The sequence below is a fragment of the Amaranthus tricolor genome, chromosome 3 (assembly GCF_026212465.1).
Source record: "Amaranthus tricolor cultivar Red isolate AtriRed21 chromosome 3, ASM2621246v1, whole genome shotgun sequence".
In the NCBI taxonomy this organism is placed as follows: domain Eukaryota; kingdom Viridiplantae; phylum Streptophyta; class Magnoliopsida; order Caryophyllales; family Amaranthaceae; genus Amaranthus; species Amaranthus tricolor.
In genome coordinates, this window is record NC_080049.1 from 16,140,415 (window position 1) to 16,155,323 (window position 14,909).

The following is a 14,909-nucleotide window of genomic DNA, read 5'->3' on the forward strand; positions in this document are numbered from 1 at the left end:
AATCATTCCGCCGTGACATAGTTTTGATAGACCGTTGGTGCCTTTACTTTATTAGCTTTTAGATAACTTTTGTTTTTCTATAAAGGCGCACAGTTTTAAGGCAGATGCTGCCAAAATTTCCACCACTCACCTTTTTAAAGTTAATATTTAATGTTTAAAATTCTTTTCTTTTTCTTTTATGTAACATCCGAATTTCCTCCCGTCCTTTACGATTTGGTTTCGTTAAGGGGTCGGAAATTTAGGGGTGTTACATTGACGCTGTAGCTCCTATATTAATTGTTAAATTTTGGGTTGTATAATTATTATTTTTTTTACCATGTGATTCCTTATAAAGTTATAGTCCGCTGCATAGTTTCTGAATGTATGATCGTGAGAATAGTTCTTTGTATCCGTTAAACCGATGCGTTAACACGGGAACCACGATCCGTGTTGGAATTAGTGAATTGATGAGTTGACGATGATTCATCCCGTCATGACATCTTTTGAGGGCTTTGATACCTTCGATTAGTTTAATTGAATTACTCCATTTTGGATCTACATTATATCCTTAATTTCAGTAGAGATGCTGCCGAAAATTCCATTCACTCATCTTTTAAAATTAATCTTTAACGTGTATTTAAATTCTTTTCCCTTTTCTTTATATGTAACAACCAAATTTCCTCCCATCCTTCACGATTTTTGGTTTCATTTAAGGGGTTGGAAATTCAAGGGTGTTACAGGTGGTTACCAGAGCTAGTGGTTTCTTCTTTGACGCTTGTATTCCAAAGTCTTTAAGGAATTGTTTAAAGTTAACGTTACGCATGAGAGATGGGGTAGATTTGGGATAGATATACGACTTATGTTTTGCGTTGTGATTATCATTGCATGTGCATAAGTAGAATACGTTTAATAACTTGATATTAGACGCATAAGTGTATGTAAGCTGTTCACACTTATGACTTTCTTACGAACATTGACTTGCTTAATAGATGCTAGTTACAATCTTTGTGTTAGTGATTCTTTTGGTACAAATTACTAAATTTGTATAATAATCCCTAAATATGGTGTCAGTTTGAACCTTATTGGCATGAGAAGGTTAATGCATTACGTGTTGGGTGCTCAAGAATCACATATGAAAATATTCATTTCCTATATGTGAATTCCGTCTTTCAAATATTCATTTACGAAATTCTTTGAGCCAAGCTCATAAGCGTAGAATTTATAATGTCGATTATCTTGGAGGTAAGAGCACACATGTAGTTAAATTTGGATCGTCAGTTAAGATCTTCGACACCACAGTTTCTCATCATTTTGGCATAGATCAAGAAAAAAACCTATATTCATGTTGGATATGATGTTAACTAAAAATGCCTCCTCTATCTAGCAAGCGTTTGAGACAACACTCTTCTAACAAGGCACTACGTGAGCTGGTTAACGAACTGGCTGCGGAAAGGAGATCAAGGTCCAAGCTGACCGCAGAGACAGCCTTCTCTATGAGAACCAGAAGCTTTGGAAAGTTGGTTGCGAGAGTTTGTCAAATCTTTAACATGGTACAGTGCCCTGAGAACTTGAGGGTAGACCAGGCTGCATTCTACGTTCAAGAAGAGGCAGATTATTGATGGTCAAACGCAAGAGATAGTGTGTGATCCGCTGAGTTGGAAAGAATTCAAGATGATGATTCGAGAAAAGTTTTACCCACTGCATATCAGGAAGCAAAAGTCCAATGAATTTTCTAGGCTTGAGATGGGGAGATGTCCTTGGATGAATACTATAAGAAATACATGGAATATGTTAAATATTTCCCTGATGATGTTCCCACCGAGGAAAAGAAGATGCAAAGATTCGAGTTAGGATTGGTGAACAAGGTACAAGTTCATATCAATAGCGACAAATACACCACTTTGGATGCGATGTATCAAAGAACTACCCAAGTCGGAAGTCTAATTAAGACAAAAAAGGGAAAAAGGCCCGAGACGAGTAGTGGGGCAGCCCCTAGTGGGGAAAAGAGGAAGGAGGGTTTTATTTTAGCAAAACAGTTTCCATAAGAACAAGAGACATCGAACCTTCAATGACCAACACAACGGGAATGAGAGGAATGGAAAGCCTCAGCTAGGAGGTTCCAATGATCGAAAGGTGATCAAGGATCGCCATAGCAAGGAGAGGGTCTTCTTCTGCGCCAAGTTTCCCAACAATCACCCTGGGAAAAAACTGCAATGGAAATCTAGTGGAATGCAAATACTATGGCAAGCTGGGACACCAAGAGTATGAGTGTTTTTAGAAGCATGGACATCCAACTCATCAATATAGTGGTCCAAAAAACTCCAGGCTGGGGAATTTCGGAAATAACAAAAACGGGAACGATCATAATGGTAGGAATCAAAATCATCAGAGAAATCGGAATGGAAACCGCATTCCTCAAAGTAGCTTCAAGTCTGGAGGATTTAATAGGAACAACACCGGGAATGGCAATGGAGGAGCCAGTACGGTTGTAGCTCATCTGAATATTGGGAGGTTGACAGCTATCAACAGCAATGAGGCAGAGTTGGCAAGGGATGTGGTGACAGGTACGTTCCATGTGAATTCTGTAACTGTTAAAGTATTATTTGATACTGGAGCATCTGATTCTTTTGTATTCACATCAATGATCGAGAAGTTAAGATTAAAGAACCCTGAATCCACCTCTAATGTCGTAGCGATTCCATCGGGAGAGTTGTTCCAGTGTACTAGGTTTTATAGAGGAGTTCTTTTAACCATAGGGGAAGTCGTTTTTCGTAGTGAATTTTATGAGCTTGACATGGATGACTTAGACATCATTCTCGGAATGGATTGGTTAGGCCATTTCAAGGCAGAGATTGAGTGCGACAAACAAGCGGTAACGCTTGTGGGGCCTAAGGGAAAGAGGGTAAAGTATAGCAAGGGCACTTTGGGGTTATGGGCTAAAGTGGTACCTTCCTTGAGGATGAGAGGATTGCTGAAACAGGGATTACCATGTTACTTGTGTCATGTTCGGAGGATAGAGGATACGGTCGTGACCCTTGAGTATGTCCCTTCGTAAATTAATTTATAGACGTCTTTCCAGATGAAATGCCTGGAATGCCACCCACTCGACACTTTGAGTTTACTATAGACTTAATACCGGGGGTGGGACCTATATCCAAAGCGCCTTATAGGATGGCACTAGTAGAGATGAAAGAATTAAGAAAGCAAGTAGAAGAATTATTGGAACAAGGATACATATGACCGAGTGTTTGGCCCTGGGGGGCACCTGTGTTGTTTGTTCGCAAGAAGGAGGGGAGTATGAGACTATGCATAGATTATCGTGAGTTGAACAAGGTCACTGTGAAGAAAAAATACCCTCTACCGAGAATTAACAACCTATTTGACCAACTTAAAGGAGCTAGAATGTTTTCCAAGATTGACTTGAGGTCTGGCTATCATCAGTTGAGAATTGCGGAGAGACATGTGTCGAAGATAGCCTTTAGGACTCACTATAGTAATTTTGAGTTTATAGTGATGCCATTTGGATTGACAAATGCACCAGCAACTTTCATGTGTTTGTTGAATCGGGTATTTAGTACATGTCTTGATAAGTTCATTGTAGTCTTCATTGATGATATCTCGGTGTATTCAAAGGATGAGGGAGAGAGCACTAGCAACATTTAAGGCAAGTATTGCAGATACTTCGGGAGATCAATTGTATGCCAAATTTTGTAAGTGTGAGTTTTGGCTTGAAAAAGTATCATTCCTGGGGTATTTTGTATCCAAGAAGGGAGTTACCATGGATCCAGCTAAGATTGAGGCGGTGAGAAATTGGCCTAAACCGAAAAATGTGACTGAGATTCGAAGTTTTCTAGGGTTGGCTGGTTATTATAGAAGATTTGTGAAAGATTTCTTGAAGATTACCCGTCCAATGACCAATCTGATGAAGAAAGACAAGAAATTTGAGTGGACAAAGGAGTGTGAGGGAGCCTTCCAAACATTGAAGGAGAGGTTGACTACTGCACCGATTTCAACCCTTCCAGATAGCACGTCTGAATATCTTGTGTATAGTGACGCCTCGAAAATAGGTTAGGGTGTGTGTTGATGCAAGATCGAAAGGTTATTGCTTATGCATCAAGGAAACTTAAACCGCATGAAGCCAATTATCTGACTCATGACCTAGAACTAGCAGACATTGTCTTTGCTCTGAAGATTTGGAGACATTACTTGTATGGAATGAAGTGCAAAATTTATATTGATCATCAAAGCTTGCGATACTTGTATACACAATAAAATTTGAACATGAGGCAACGAAGGTGGCTAGAGTTGATTAATGACTATGACATAGAGTTTAATTACCATGAGGGTAAGGCCAATGTGGTAGCCGATACTTTGAGTAGGAAAGCCAATCATTTCGTAGGTTCCTTGACTGTTCCTAGAGAGTTGCAGAGAGACATGGAAAGACTAAGTCTCGAGATTGTACAGCATGGGGAGATAGAGTCCCGGTTAGCAGCCTTATTCATCCGACCTTCAATTTTCGAGGACATTTTAACAAATCAAGTAAGTGACTTCTTATTGGAGAAAACGAGAGAGCAGGTTAAAGAAGGGAAAGCTAAAGGATTGACGATATTAGAGGATGGTAGTATTCGATACAAGGGTCGATAGTGTGTACCTTCTACTTTCACAAAGCTTAAGGATAAGATCTTGACAAAGGCTCATAGTTCAAAGTACTTTGTTCATCCGGGAGAAGATAAAATGTATCAAGACTTTAAGCAGACATTTTGGTGGTCTGGGATGAAAAGAGATATTGCTGAGTTTGTTTCCAAGTGTTTGACCTGTCAGAAAGTGAAGAGTGAGCATAAGAGGCCATATCCATGGACTTTGTTTTGGGTTTATCGAAGACTAGGTCGGGAAATGATACATTATGGGTGATCGTAGATAGACTCACCAAGAGTACTAGTTTCATTCCGATGAATAATCAGTGGGATATGGACTAGTAGGCTCGAGCTTACCTTAAGAATGTTGTGCGATATCATGGTGTCCTTAGATCTATAGTGTCGGATCGTGATACTAGATACGTGTCAAAATTTTGGGAAGCATTTCAGAGAGCTTAGGGTACAGAATTTCTTAGGAGCACATCTTTTCACCAGGCTACTGATAGACAAACTAAACGCACGAATAGGACACTTAAAGATATGTTGTGAGGTGTAGCTTTGGATAGGCAAGGATCATGGGATGAGTGCCTAGACATGGTAAAATTATTATACCACAATAGTTACCAGGCAAGCATTCAAATGGAACCTTTCGAGGCTTTGTATGGCCATCGATGTCGTAGTCCGGTATGTTGGAATGATTTCAGCGAATCGGTCACTCTTGGTTCTCTATGTTAGAAGCGATGACTGATCAAGTGAAAATGATTCATGAAAAGCTTAAGGCGACCTAGGATCGACAAAAGTCCTACGCAGATCTTAACAGGAGACATGATGAGTTCACTGTAGGGAATTTTGTGTTATTGAGAGTTTCACCGATGAAGGGAGTCATGAGGTTTGGTAAGAAGGGCAAGTTGAGTCCAAATTTTATAGGACCTTATTAGATCACAGAGAAGGTAGGAAAGCTCGCTTACAGACTAACGTTACCCAATGAGTTGGGTAAGGTCCATGATGTGTTTCATATTTCACAGATGAAGCGATATGTTTTCGATAAATCGTATGTGCTAGATCCCGAGCCCTTAGACCTTGATGAGAATTTATCTTATGAAGAGAAGCCTATCGAGATCTTAGATTCTAAGGTGCGTAGTACGAGGAGAATAGATATAAAGATTGTGAAAATTCTATGGTCTAACCAGCGTACACAGGAGGCAACGTGAGAAACAGAGGATTCCATGTTTGAGAAACACCCACACCTTTTCCCCGAGGTTAGTGAGTTATGGGGTCGTAACAAAGTTTTAAGGGGGGTAGAATGCAATAGAATTTCGCGTGTTTTCACGCATTTTCTCCTCTACGATATCAGCCTATTACATATTTACATGCTTTAGATTGATCGTGTTTAGTCAATTGTATGATATTTACATGCTTTTGATTGATTGTGTTGAGTCAATTGTGTGACATTAACATGTTTCTGACTGGGTGTTGAGTTAATACTCGAAATTAAAAATGAATGACTATTTTTATAGATTGAGTATCCTTTTTTTAGTAGTGTTAATAAAGTCACGATCAATTAGTCAATTTTTGAGCTTAAAATGGTTATAACACCTTCTTGAGTTATGAGAAATACAAATTCTCATGATTATACCTTGGTTACTCCAGTTTCGAGGACGAAACTTCTTTTAAAGGGTGTAGTCTTTAATACCCCGAGATTTTATGATGTCATTATTTAATATATTTTAATAACTTTTGGTGATTTTATAATTATACTAAACTATTTTTAAATTAGTTTTAATAAATTTCTTTCATACACGAATTTAAATATTAACACAATTATATTAGAAAATGTATATATATATATATATATATATATATATATATATATATATATATATATATATATATATATATATATATATATATATACATATATATATATATATATGTATATACATATACATATATATATATATATATATACATATATATACATATATATATATATATACATATATATATATATATATATATATATACATACATATATATATATATATATATATATATATATATATATATACATATATATAGATATATATACATATATATATATATATATACATATATATATATATATACATATATATATATACATATATATATATATATATATATATATATATATATATATATATATATATATATTGCTATTACTAAAATAAAGAGGTTCGAAAAGAAATTATTATTTATTAAATTTGTGAGCCCACGAAGATCCATCGTAAGAAGAAAAATCAAGATAAATAAATAAATAAGTGAATAAAAAAAATAATATGAGGTGCTAGGGTTTTAAGTAGTAACACTCATTATCTCACTAGCCGTCACTCCCATCCCTCTTCTCCTTCTCTTCCTCAAGTTCCCTCACCCTCACAAACAACCGGTCGGCAGCACACAGGCGCAGCAACAGCAGCAGTGACTCCCTCCACCAGTCCGACTGCGTTTTCCCTTCCCCACACTAGCCACCAGTAGCACCGGCCCAACGCCTCCCTCCAAGGGCAACTGCTGCATTTGCTTCTCCTGACCAGCAACAGCGACTGTTTTGGCCTTCTATCGTCACCGAGCTCTATCTACGAGACCATCACTACAACAATTAACTATAGTTTCACCTCTTTTTCTAGTTCCCCCATTGTAACCCATCACTTCTTTCTCTAATTAATTTTGCTAGTTTAATTGAAATTTTATTTAAGTTATGAGTTTTGGATTGATGATGTATTAATTTTATTGAATCTTACTATGAGTAATGATTAAAGGTGTTATCTTTGAATATTAAACAATTAATTGGGTTGATTTAGAGTTGAAATTAGTAATGGTGTGGGCTTTCATGTTATATCTTGGTGGTGTATTGGTTTTATTGATTCTTGCTATGGATAATAGTTGAAAGTGTTATCTTTGAACATGAAGTGACTAGGTTTGGATTTAAAGATGAAACTACTAATGATGTGTGTTCTATGCTATATTTTATGCTATATTTTGAGTGGTGTGATGATTGATTAAATAACGTAAAAAGTTGTTTTGAAACTTAGTCGATTGATTATTGTTGTGATAATTAGTAATGGAAGTGATATATAAAAAGTGATAAGAAGATATGTATTAAATCATGTTATTGGTTTGGCACACTCAGGACATTGTTGGAAGATGAATATGAAATCTCCTTTTTCTTTTTCTTCAAAACTAGCTTTTAAATAAGCTCCATATATATCAATGTATGTTGAATGTTGAATCAAGTGTGTTCCAATTATAAGAAAGATAAATCATTTGCAATGTACAACCAACTCAAACAAGTAATTTACTTAATACTTTTCTAAAACGTACAACTTGCTATAAAGCAATTAGTACTTTTTAAGTTAAATTATTAATATATTAGTCATTATACATTAATATAATTTCTTATTTCATGGCCATTTGACATTCTATTGCAGTTTTTGTATTTAAATATTGATTATAATTATAATTATAATTTTAAATAAACTTCTATTATTAAAGTATAGGCTCCTAATTTTTTATCAACACACATCTGCTGTATATTGACCAGGGCCACATCAATTTTTCCAATCTCCAATACAAGCTGGAGTTATAAGTCCCGCTAAAAACTTTGTTTGTTTAAGGAGTGAAAGTTCGGAGTTTGATTTGAATACCATCTAAATTATAATCAAATCAAATTTAACTTTAATTTTTCAATCAAACTCCAAATATAATTTTATTATCAAAATTAAATTCAACAGAATATAAAACACGAATCAAAATAAAACTGATTTAACAGATCCACTATATAGCATCAAATTGACAATTTTGCACTAAACCAACCATATTGCACCAAAATATTAATTTTCATAAATTTAATTTCAAAATTTTTCTTATTCATACCAAAAACACCGCATCTAGGAAGTAGGATAAGGCTTAAAACAACTCCCTAAAATACATTAGTACTTCGAATAGTTACTGCTTTCAACACTTTTAAACCTAAAAAGTACATCAAAAAGTACATCGAAATGCAACTAGATTATCAAAGTTAAGTAAAAAAAATCACCTCAGTACGATCCAAATCAGCGGCACAAAAACATTAAACTCCAATCAACTTTACAACATTAATTCTTAAACCTTTTTGGGATGTTGTAATTTCTTTCAAGCATTGAACATTAAAATATTATTTTCTTTGAATTTTTTATAAGCACTAAAATATAATTTTATTATTTCTATTACTAAGAGTAAAGTAAAAATAATATATTTTTGTGTTAAAAATAAAATAAAGTGTTAATTATAACTGTGTTTGCTAAGAACCAGTCGAATTTGCTAAGGGGACTTTAATCGGGAAGTACCTTCAAATTAAGGGAAGTGAGATGATCTGACAACGGTAGATGGTATACCTGCAACCATAAAAAAAGACTAAGCCGGGGGCTTATATCCCCGAAAGCCTCTTCGATGCTTAAATCATACCGAAAAAGTTAAAATGTATGTAGTAGTATGAAGTAGTATGTTAGCAAAATGTCTGTAAGAGAGTAAAATTGCGTATCCTTTCCATGTAGATGGAAGAAGTATTTATAGCAATTAATTGTAGGATTGTGGAGGTAGTTACATGGTTTATTGTTGTTCATGGTGGTCATGCTTGTGGAAGTAGGAGTAGTGAATAGCTATTTTAAGAAAGATGGGTAGTGATTGAAAGTAGTAATTTATAATTGTTGTATAAGGCTTGGTAGGATGGGCCTTAAGAAGAATTATGATGTATGGAAGAATAAAATATATATGACTTGGATTTAGGCTTTGAATTATGTATTGACTTTGACTAGTAGTATTTTTGACATTTCACATAGACGAGATATTTTATCCCCAACAATAACTTTAAATATATGCTTGTTATAAATTGAAAATTTAGATATTTCATGTATATTAATGTTAAAAATGTTATTCAGATGTTTTAATTATAAATTTTCAAGACTTGTGATTATTACTCAAAAACGTTATTAAATTAAAGTCATAAAAGAAAAATATATAAATCTGGAAAATTTTCATTAACAGGTATTACTGATGGATACAATTTGCGAATTACAACTTTACAGTTTAGCACTTTTGCGAATTACAGCCTCAATGTTTATTTTTTGTGAATTACAGCCACCAACGTATCAAGGTTTGCAGGTTCAAGCCAAATCACAGAATTCCGACCATTTAGTGGTCGGGATTTTAGGTTTAGTGGTCGGAGTTTTTTGTTTTTGGCTTGTAGTTGTAAACTTTGATACTTTAGTGGTTGCAATTCGCAAAAAAAATAATGATGTAATTCGCAAATTGTTCTTTGTTTTATAATGTGTACTTTTGCTTTAGATTTCATGCAAGTTAATTTATGAATTTCTATTACGTAAAAAATAGTACTTTGTGATGTTTTTATGAAGTTATTGTTGAGGAACAATTTTGAGTGAGCTTAGGAGCTTTAGGAGTGTATTTTATATGAGCTCCACAGTAGTTAAAAGGTAGGAAATCATTTATGTTCATCCCCTCAAAACTATTTCATTAAATTCATAAAATGGTCATTAATGAAATTTTAGGAAATAAAATATGTTCTAAAATATTAAAAGAGGTTAAATATATTCTTAGTGGATATAGTTGATAAAACCATAAGATTATGTTTCCTTCAAGTTTAGCCCTGAATATAAACTTTTAGTATTTTTTTACGTTTTTTTTTTACTTAGTGTTTGGCTATTTACTGATAAAATGTAACATGTTAAAATATGAAATAATTACTAAATGAAGCTAATTCATGCTAATAGTTTAATAATAAAATGATAAGTTTTATTATTGGATAAGTTTATGAGACTCTTATATGGACAATAGGTTTGAAATTTAATCATTGGATAAGTTTATATGATCATCTATGGACCTTTGTAAATTTTAATAGTTTAATAATAAAATGATAAATACAAAATCGATAAAATATGAAAAATATACTAAATGGAGTATTCTGGACTTGAAATTTTTATGAGATACTCCTATATGTATTAGGATCATACAAGGATCCTTGGGCAAATTTTCGTGGACATTTGAGGACATTAATAATTTTATATTTATTTAATGCTAAAATGACTATATTAAATACCAAATTACCACGAATTTTATTGGCTAAATTCACTTGATATTCACTTAATATAGTTACTATAATACCTTGGTAATTTTTGGATGATTTTTTTTGGAATTAAATATTTAATTAAGATTGATAATCGGTTTATCGGTACATTGGCCAAACAATTTAGTTAGAATGCATACGCTTATTTTTCTTGAACTTTCTGGTCTAAAACTACATGAAGCTGTTGAACCTCTAATTTTTTATAATATTTTTATTCATCATTATGAATTTTTAATTAAATTACACGTTTAATCAATGGAAATTCATTATTAAATATTACGAAAAGTTATTCTTAAGTTTGATAAGTTTATATGGCCTTGTAAGGAACTTATATAGCCCCTAGAACCATGTCATCATTTGGAAGAAAATTTAATTTATTGTGAATTTATAAATTATTGAATTAGTCCTAAAGAGAGTGTTATTTGAACTTGTAACAATGAGAAATAAATAATATGGAGTCTTATTTGAACTTATGTGTACATAGATGAATGACTTTGATAGTAAGGAAATATCAAACCATGTACCGGCGTGCAATCCAGTGTTCGTGTTTCATGGCACGTTGAAATGTGGAGTTAGACATGGGGTCTGAGAGAGTCCCATCCTTTATAAGCTCGAGCATACAATTAGAGGAGTGACGAATCTCTTCACAATTAAAGTTTGGAATATGATCCTCCTCTAGCAAGACCCTTACATATATAAAAAAAAGTCATTATTATGTGTATTGTGTAAATGTGATTTTGAGTCAAAGTAGATCTATTAAATGAACCTTATGGTTACCGGGTGTAGCTGACTGCAGAAAAGATATTTATTTCATTCATGTGATGAATGTGAAAATTCTTGAAAGTATTCCAGAACCGAGAATGAGAAACGAGAATCGAGAAACTTAAAATCAAGCCTCAAAATGTACTTTTGCGTATCTTGTAAATATATTATGATTATCATAGTATTATATTGTTGAGGAGTTTGTACTTGACATTAGGCCCTGACTTCAATTCAAACGGTTGTCATCCGTATTATGTATAGCAGTATTATGCAGAAAGGTTTTACTTTAGGTTTCGATCTAGGCCACATCATTTACTATTTATTGAGAACTTAGCTTCTTGTTATACCGTTATGGATGACTTGTTGATGATGTATCTTTTTCTTATTTTGAGCAAACTGTAGTTCTTATCAGATATAATATTTTAATATTATTTTAAACATTTTCAGTTTGTATATATGATTTAAAGTTTTTAACAATTTGACATTTTGACACTCCCACAATATTTCTGTATTAGATATATTATTAAATGTTAATTATTTATTGAGAATGGCGCTCCTGCTACACTTGGTATCATAGCTAAATTTACTCAAACCCCGAAACTTTGGTTCCATATAAAAGGATGTTCTCGATAGGCGACATTTTTCAAAAATAAAATAAAAATAAAATATCAAATGATTTTTCAAATAACTCTTTCCAAATTTTTTTTCCTTTGTGCTTGTGTGACTATGTATAAAATACCTATTATAATTATGTTAATATGATTTCCATCACATGTTTAAATTTCATTTGAGATGACGAGAGACGATAATATTTCCTCCACTCAAGAGCATAGGATTCGAGAATTTGAGTAACAGTTGACGAGAAAAAGAGTTTGAAGGTGAAGTTATTTTGGATCATTTTCTTGTACGAAATTCTTCCGCACATATTCTTTTTGATTCCAAAGTAATCAAACTTTTATCTCTACTTCTTTTCTTTAGAAATCCGCTACCTCTCTTGAATCTCAAAAATTCAATCTTCAAATTCTATTATCTGACATATTAACTTATAAATAAATATAAAAATGGTATAAAAATAAGAAAAGAAAACTAACTATTGCGCGTTAATATCTTTCTCCTTTATATCTTTCTCCTTTATATCTGTTCTTCTCATTCAACTTTATTGCACTATTCTACTTTCTTTGTTTTTTCATTTCCTAAGATTTTTGCGCACATAACCTGCATTTTCTTGTTGAGTTTTTCAATCACTACTACATAATTGGTTTTAGGTAACACTCAAAAAGTGTAACCTAAAGTGCTTAAAGTGTTACTATAGACCCAAGGTAACATTTTTTTGGTGCTACATCTGGCGGTGCTACCTATTCTCTTAGGTAACACTTCTACATGCCTATGGTAACACTTTTACAAGTGTTATTTTAAATAACATTAGGTAACACTTTTTTTTACATATGTATCATTTTTATAGTGTTACTTATTATTCTTTTTGGAAGTTAAAAGAGGAATATATTAACTCCAAAAGAAACCTTTTACAACCTAGGCTATAAAAGGAAAACGCTTTCTAAAACACAAAAGGGAAGCAACACAAAGCAAACATCAAACAAGACAAGCACAACCAAACTACACCCTAACTACACAATGAGCCAATTCTTACACTTATCATCAAGTCTAGAAGCTATATGAAAAATAACCCAAGAAGCAACATAGACAGCAGGGGAGCCCTTTTCTCCGAACACCCGCAAATTCCTTTGGAGCCATGTTTGATACATGGTTTAAGTCCAAAGCATAATAGTGACTGAGGCTCTAGATTGCTTTTGCTTCCATTTTTTCCGCACAAGCTGCACGCCACTATCAAAGGAGCTAGGCTAATCAAACTAAAAAATGCACTAGACATGGGAATGAATCTCCTGAATATAAGGACACTGATTGAACAAGTGCTCCCCATCTTCATCCTTACACTGGCAAAGAACACAATTAGGATCGCAAGAAAGACCCATTGGATAAGTCTCTCTTTCGTGGGGAGTTTATTCTGAAGAATTCGCCACAAACAAATAAGACTTCTAGGAGAGGCCTTATTATTGCACCATAAAGACCTCTAAGAAGGCTTAAAACTAGTAGCCAGCCTATCCATATAAGCTCTCTTGATATTGAACTGCCCATTCTTCATACTTATCTAGATCATTCCAACTAGACAACTGATCCCTACTAGCAATAATAGGACTAAACATTCAGGAAGCTGAACTAGGAACCCTAAAGTGCATGATATCCACTTCCTTGAGATAGTAATCAGGAATCCACTTGATCCATAATCGGTCTTTTTTGTACGCTAAGGCCCACAAACTCTTCAATAAAAGGACTTCATTCCATAAATGAAGATTAAAGCTGTTAAAACCACCATAAGCTCTAGGCATACAAACCTATTTCCAAGCCATTCTAGGTTTTAGACCATTTAAGATCAATACGCCAAATGAACTTATTACAAACTTGCTCAACCATATCAATGATCCGCTTAGGCAAAAGAACAACTTGAGCCTAGTAAGACTGCATACCCTGAATGACACTATTAACAAGTTGCGATCTACCAGCCATAGAAAACTTCTTACTAGTGCAATGAAGTTTCCTATCTGTAATCTTATCCATAATAGGCTTACAATCATGAACAAGCCTTTTAGAAGCAAGAGGAAAGCCCAGATATTTGAAAGGTAGCTCACCATCAGGACACCAATAGCCTTCAAGATACCCAGCTCGTCCTCCACCTTTAACACCAGCAAGATAAATGGCACTCTTGCTATTATTAATGTGAAGGGCAAAATCACCAGCAAAGCCACCAAGAACAAGCCTGAGAGCCTTCAAAGACTTAGCATCAGGCTTAGTGAACACCAACAAATCATCAGCAAACAATAACTCCATGACTCTAGATTTCTTACATTTAGGATGAAACATGATGTCATATGACCCTTCATCTGATGAAGAACTCGAGAAAAATACCCCGTCGCAATAGCAAACAAGAAAGGCGACATTGGGTCTCCTTGTCTGAGACCCTTCCTACCTTTGAAAGGCTTAGAAGAAGCCCCATTAATAAGGATATAATATGAAACCGAAGAAACACAAGTCATAATCTAGGCAATAAACTTCTGAAGAAAACCAAGCTTCTGCAAGACTCTCTTCAAGAAAGGCCATTCAACAGAATCATAGGCCTTAGTCATATCCACCTTCACATACACCTAGGACTAACATGAGCCCAATAATAGCCTTTTATGAGATCAGTAGCCAATAGAACATTATCACTAATAAGGCGCCTAGGGATAAAACCAGATTGAGCCTTACCTACAATATCACAGACAACTCTTTGAAGCCTAAGATTGAGAATTTTTGCAATAATCTTA

At 34.0% G+C, this 14,909-nt stretch overlaps 2 protein-coding genes across 2 annotated transcripts; one reads left to right on the forward strand and one right to left on the reverse strand.

The window, feature by feature from the left end:
* The first annotated feature begins 3,757 nt into the window (after positions 1-3,757).
* Positions 3,758-4,251, forward strand: LOC130808387 (uncharacterized mitochondrial protein AtMg00860-like). Its single transcript, XM_057673863.1, has 2 exons — positions 3,758-4,046; positions 4,142-4,251. The coding sequence occupies exons 1-2, from the start codon at positions 3,758-3,760 to the stop codon at positions 4,249-4,251; spliced, it is 399 nt and encodes a 132-aa protein (XP_057529846.1).
* A 9,804-nt stretch (positions 4,252-14,055) lies between these two features.
* Positions 14,056-14,639, reverse strand: LOC130808388 (uncharacterized). The gene is made up of 2 exons (XM_057673864.1): positions 14,573-14,639; positions 14,056-14,486 (listed from the first exon to the last, which is right to left on the reverse strand). Exons 1-2 carry the CDS (start codon positions 14,637-14,639, stop codon positions 14,056-14,058), a joined length of 498 nt encoding a protein of 165 aa, XP_057529847.1.
* Positions 14,640-14,909: the final 270 nt, after the last annotated feature.

Coding starts and splice junctions, on each gene's coding strand:
- LOC130808387 (XM_057673863.1), top strand. CDS start 3,758: ATGGATCCAGCTAAGATTGAGGCGGTGAGAAATTGGCCTAAACCGAAA. Junction 4,047..4,141: donor TAGTGACGCCTCGAAAATAG/GTTAGGGTGTGT, acceptor CTCATGACCTAG/AACTAGCAGACATTGTCTTT.
- LOC130808388 (XM_057673864.1), bottom strand. CDS start 14,639: ATGACTTGTGTTTCTTCGGTTTCATATTATATCCTTATTAATGGGGCT. Junction 14,487..14,572: donor TTCTTCTAAGCCTTTCAAAG/GTAGGAAGGGTC, acceptor GTTCTTCATCAG/ATGAAGGGTCATATGACATC.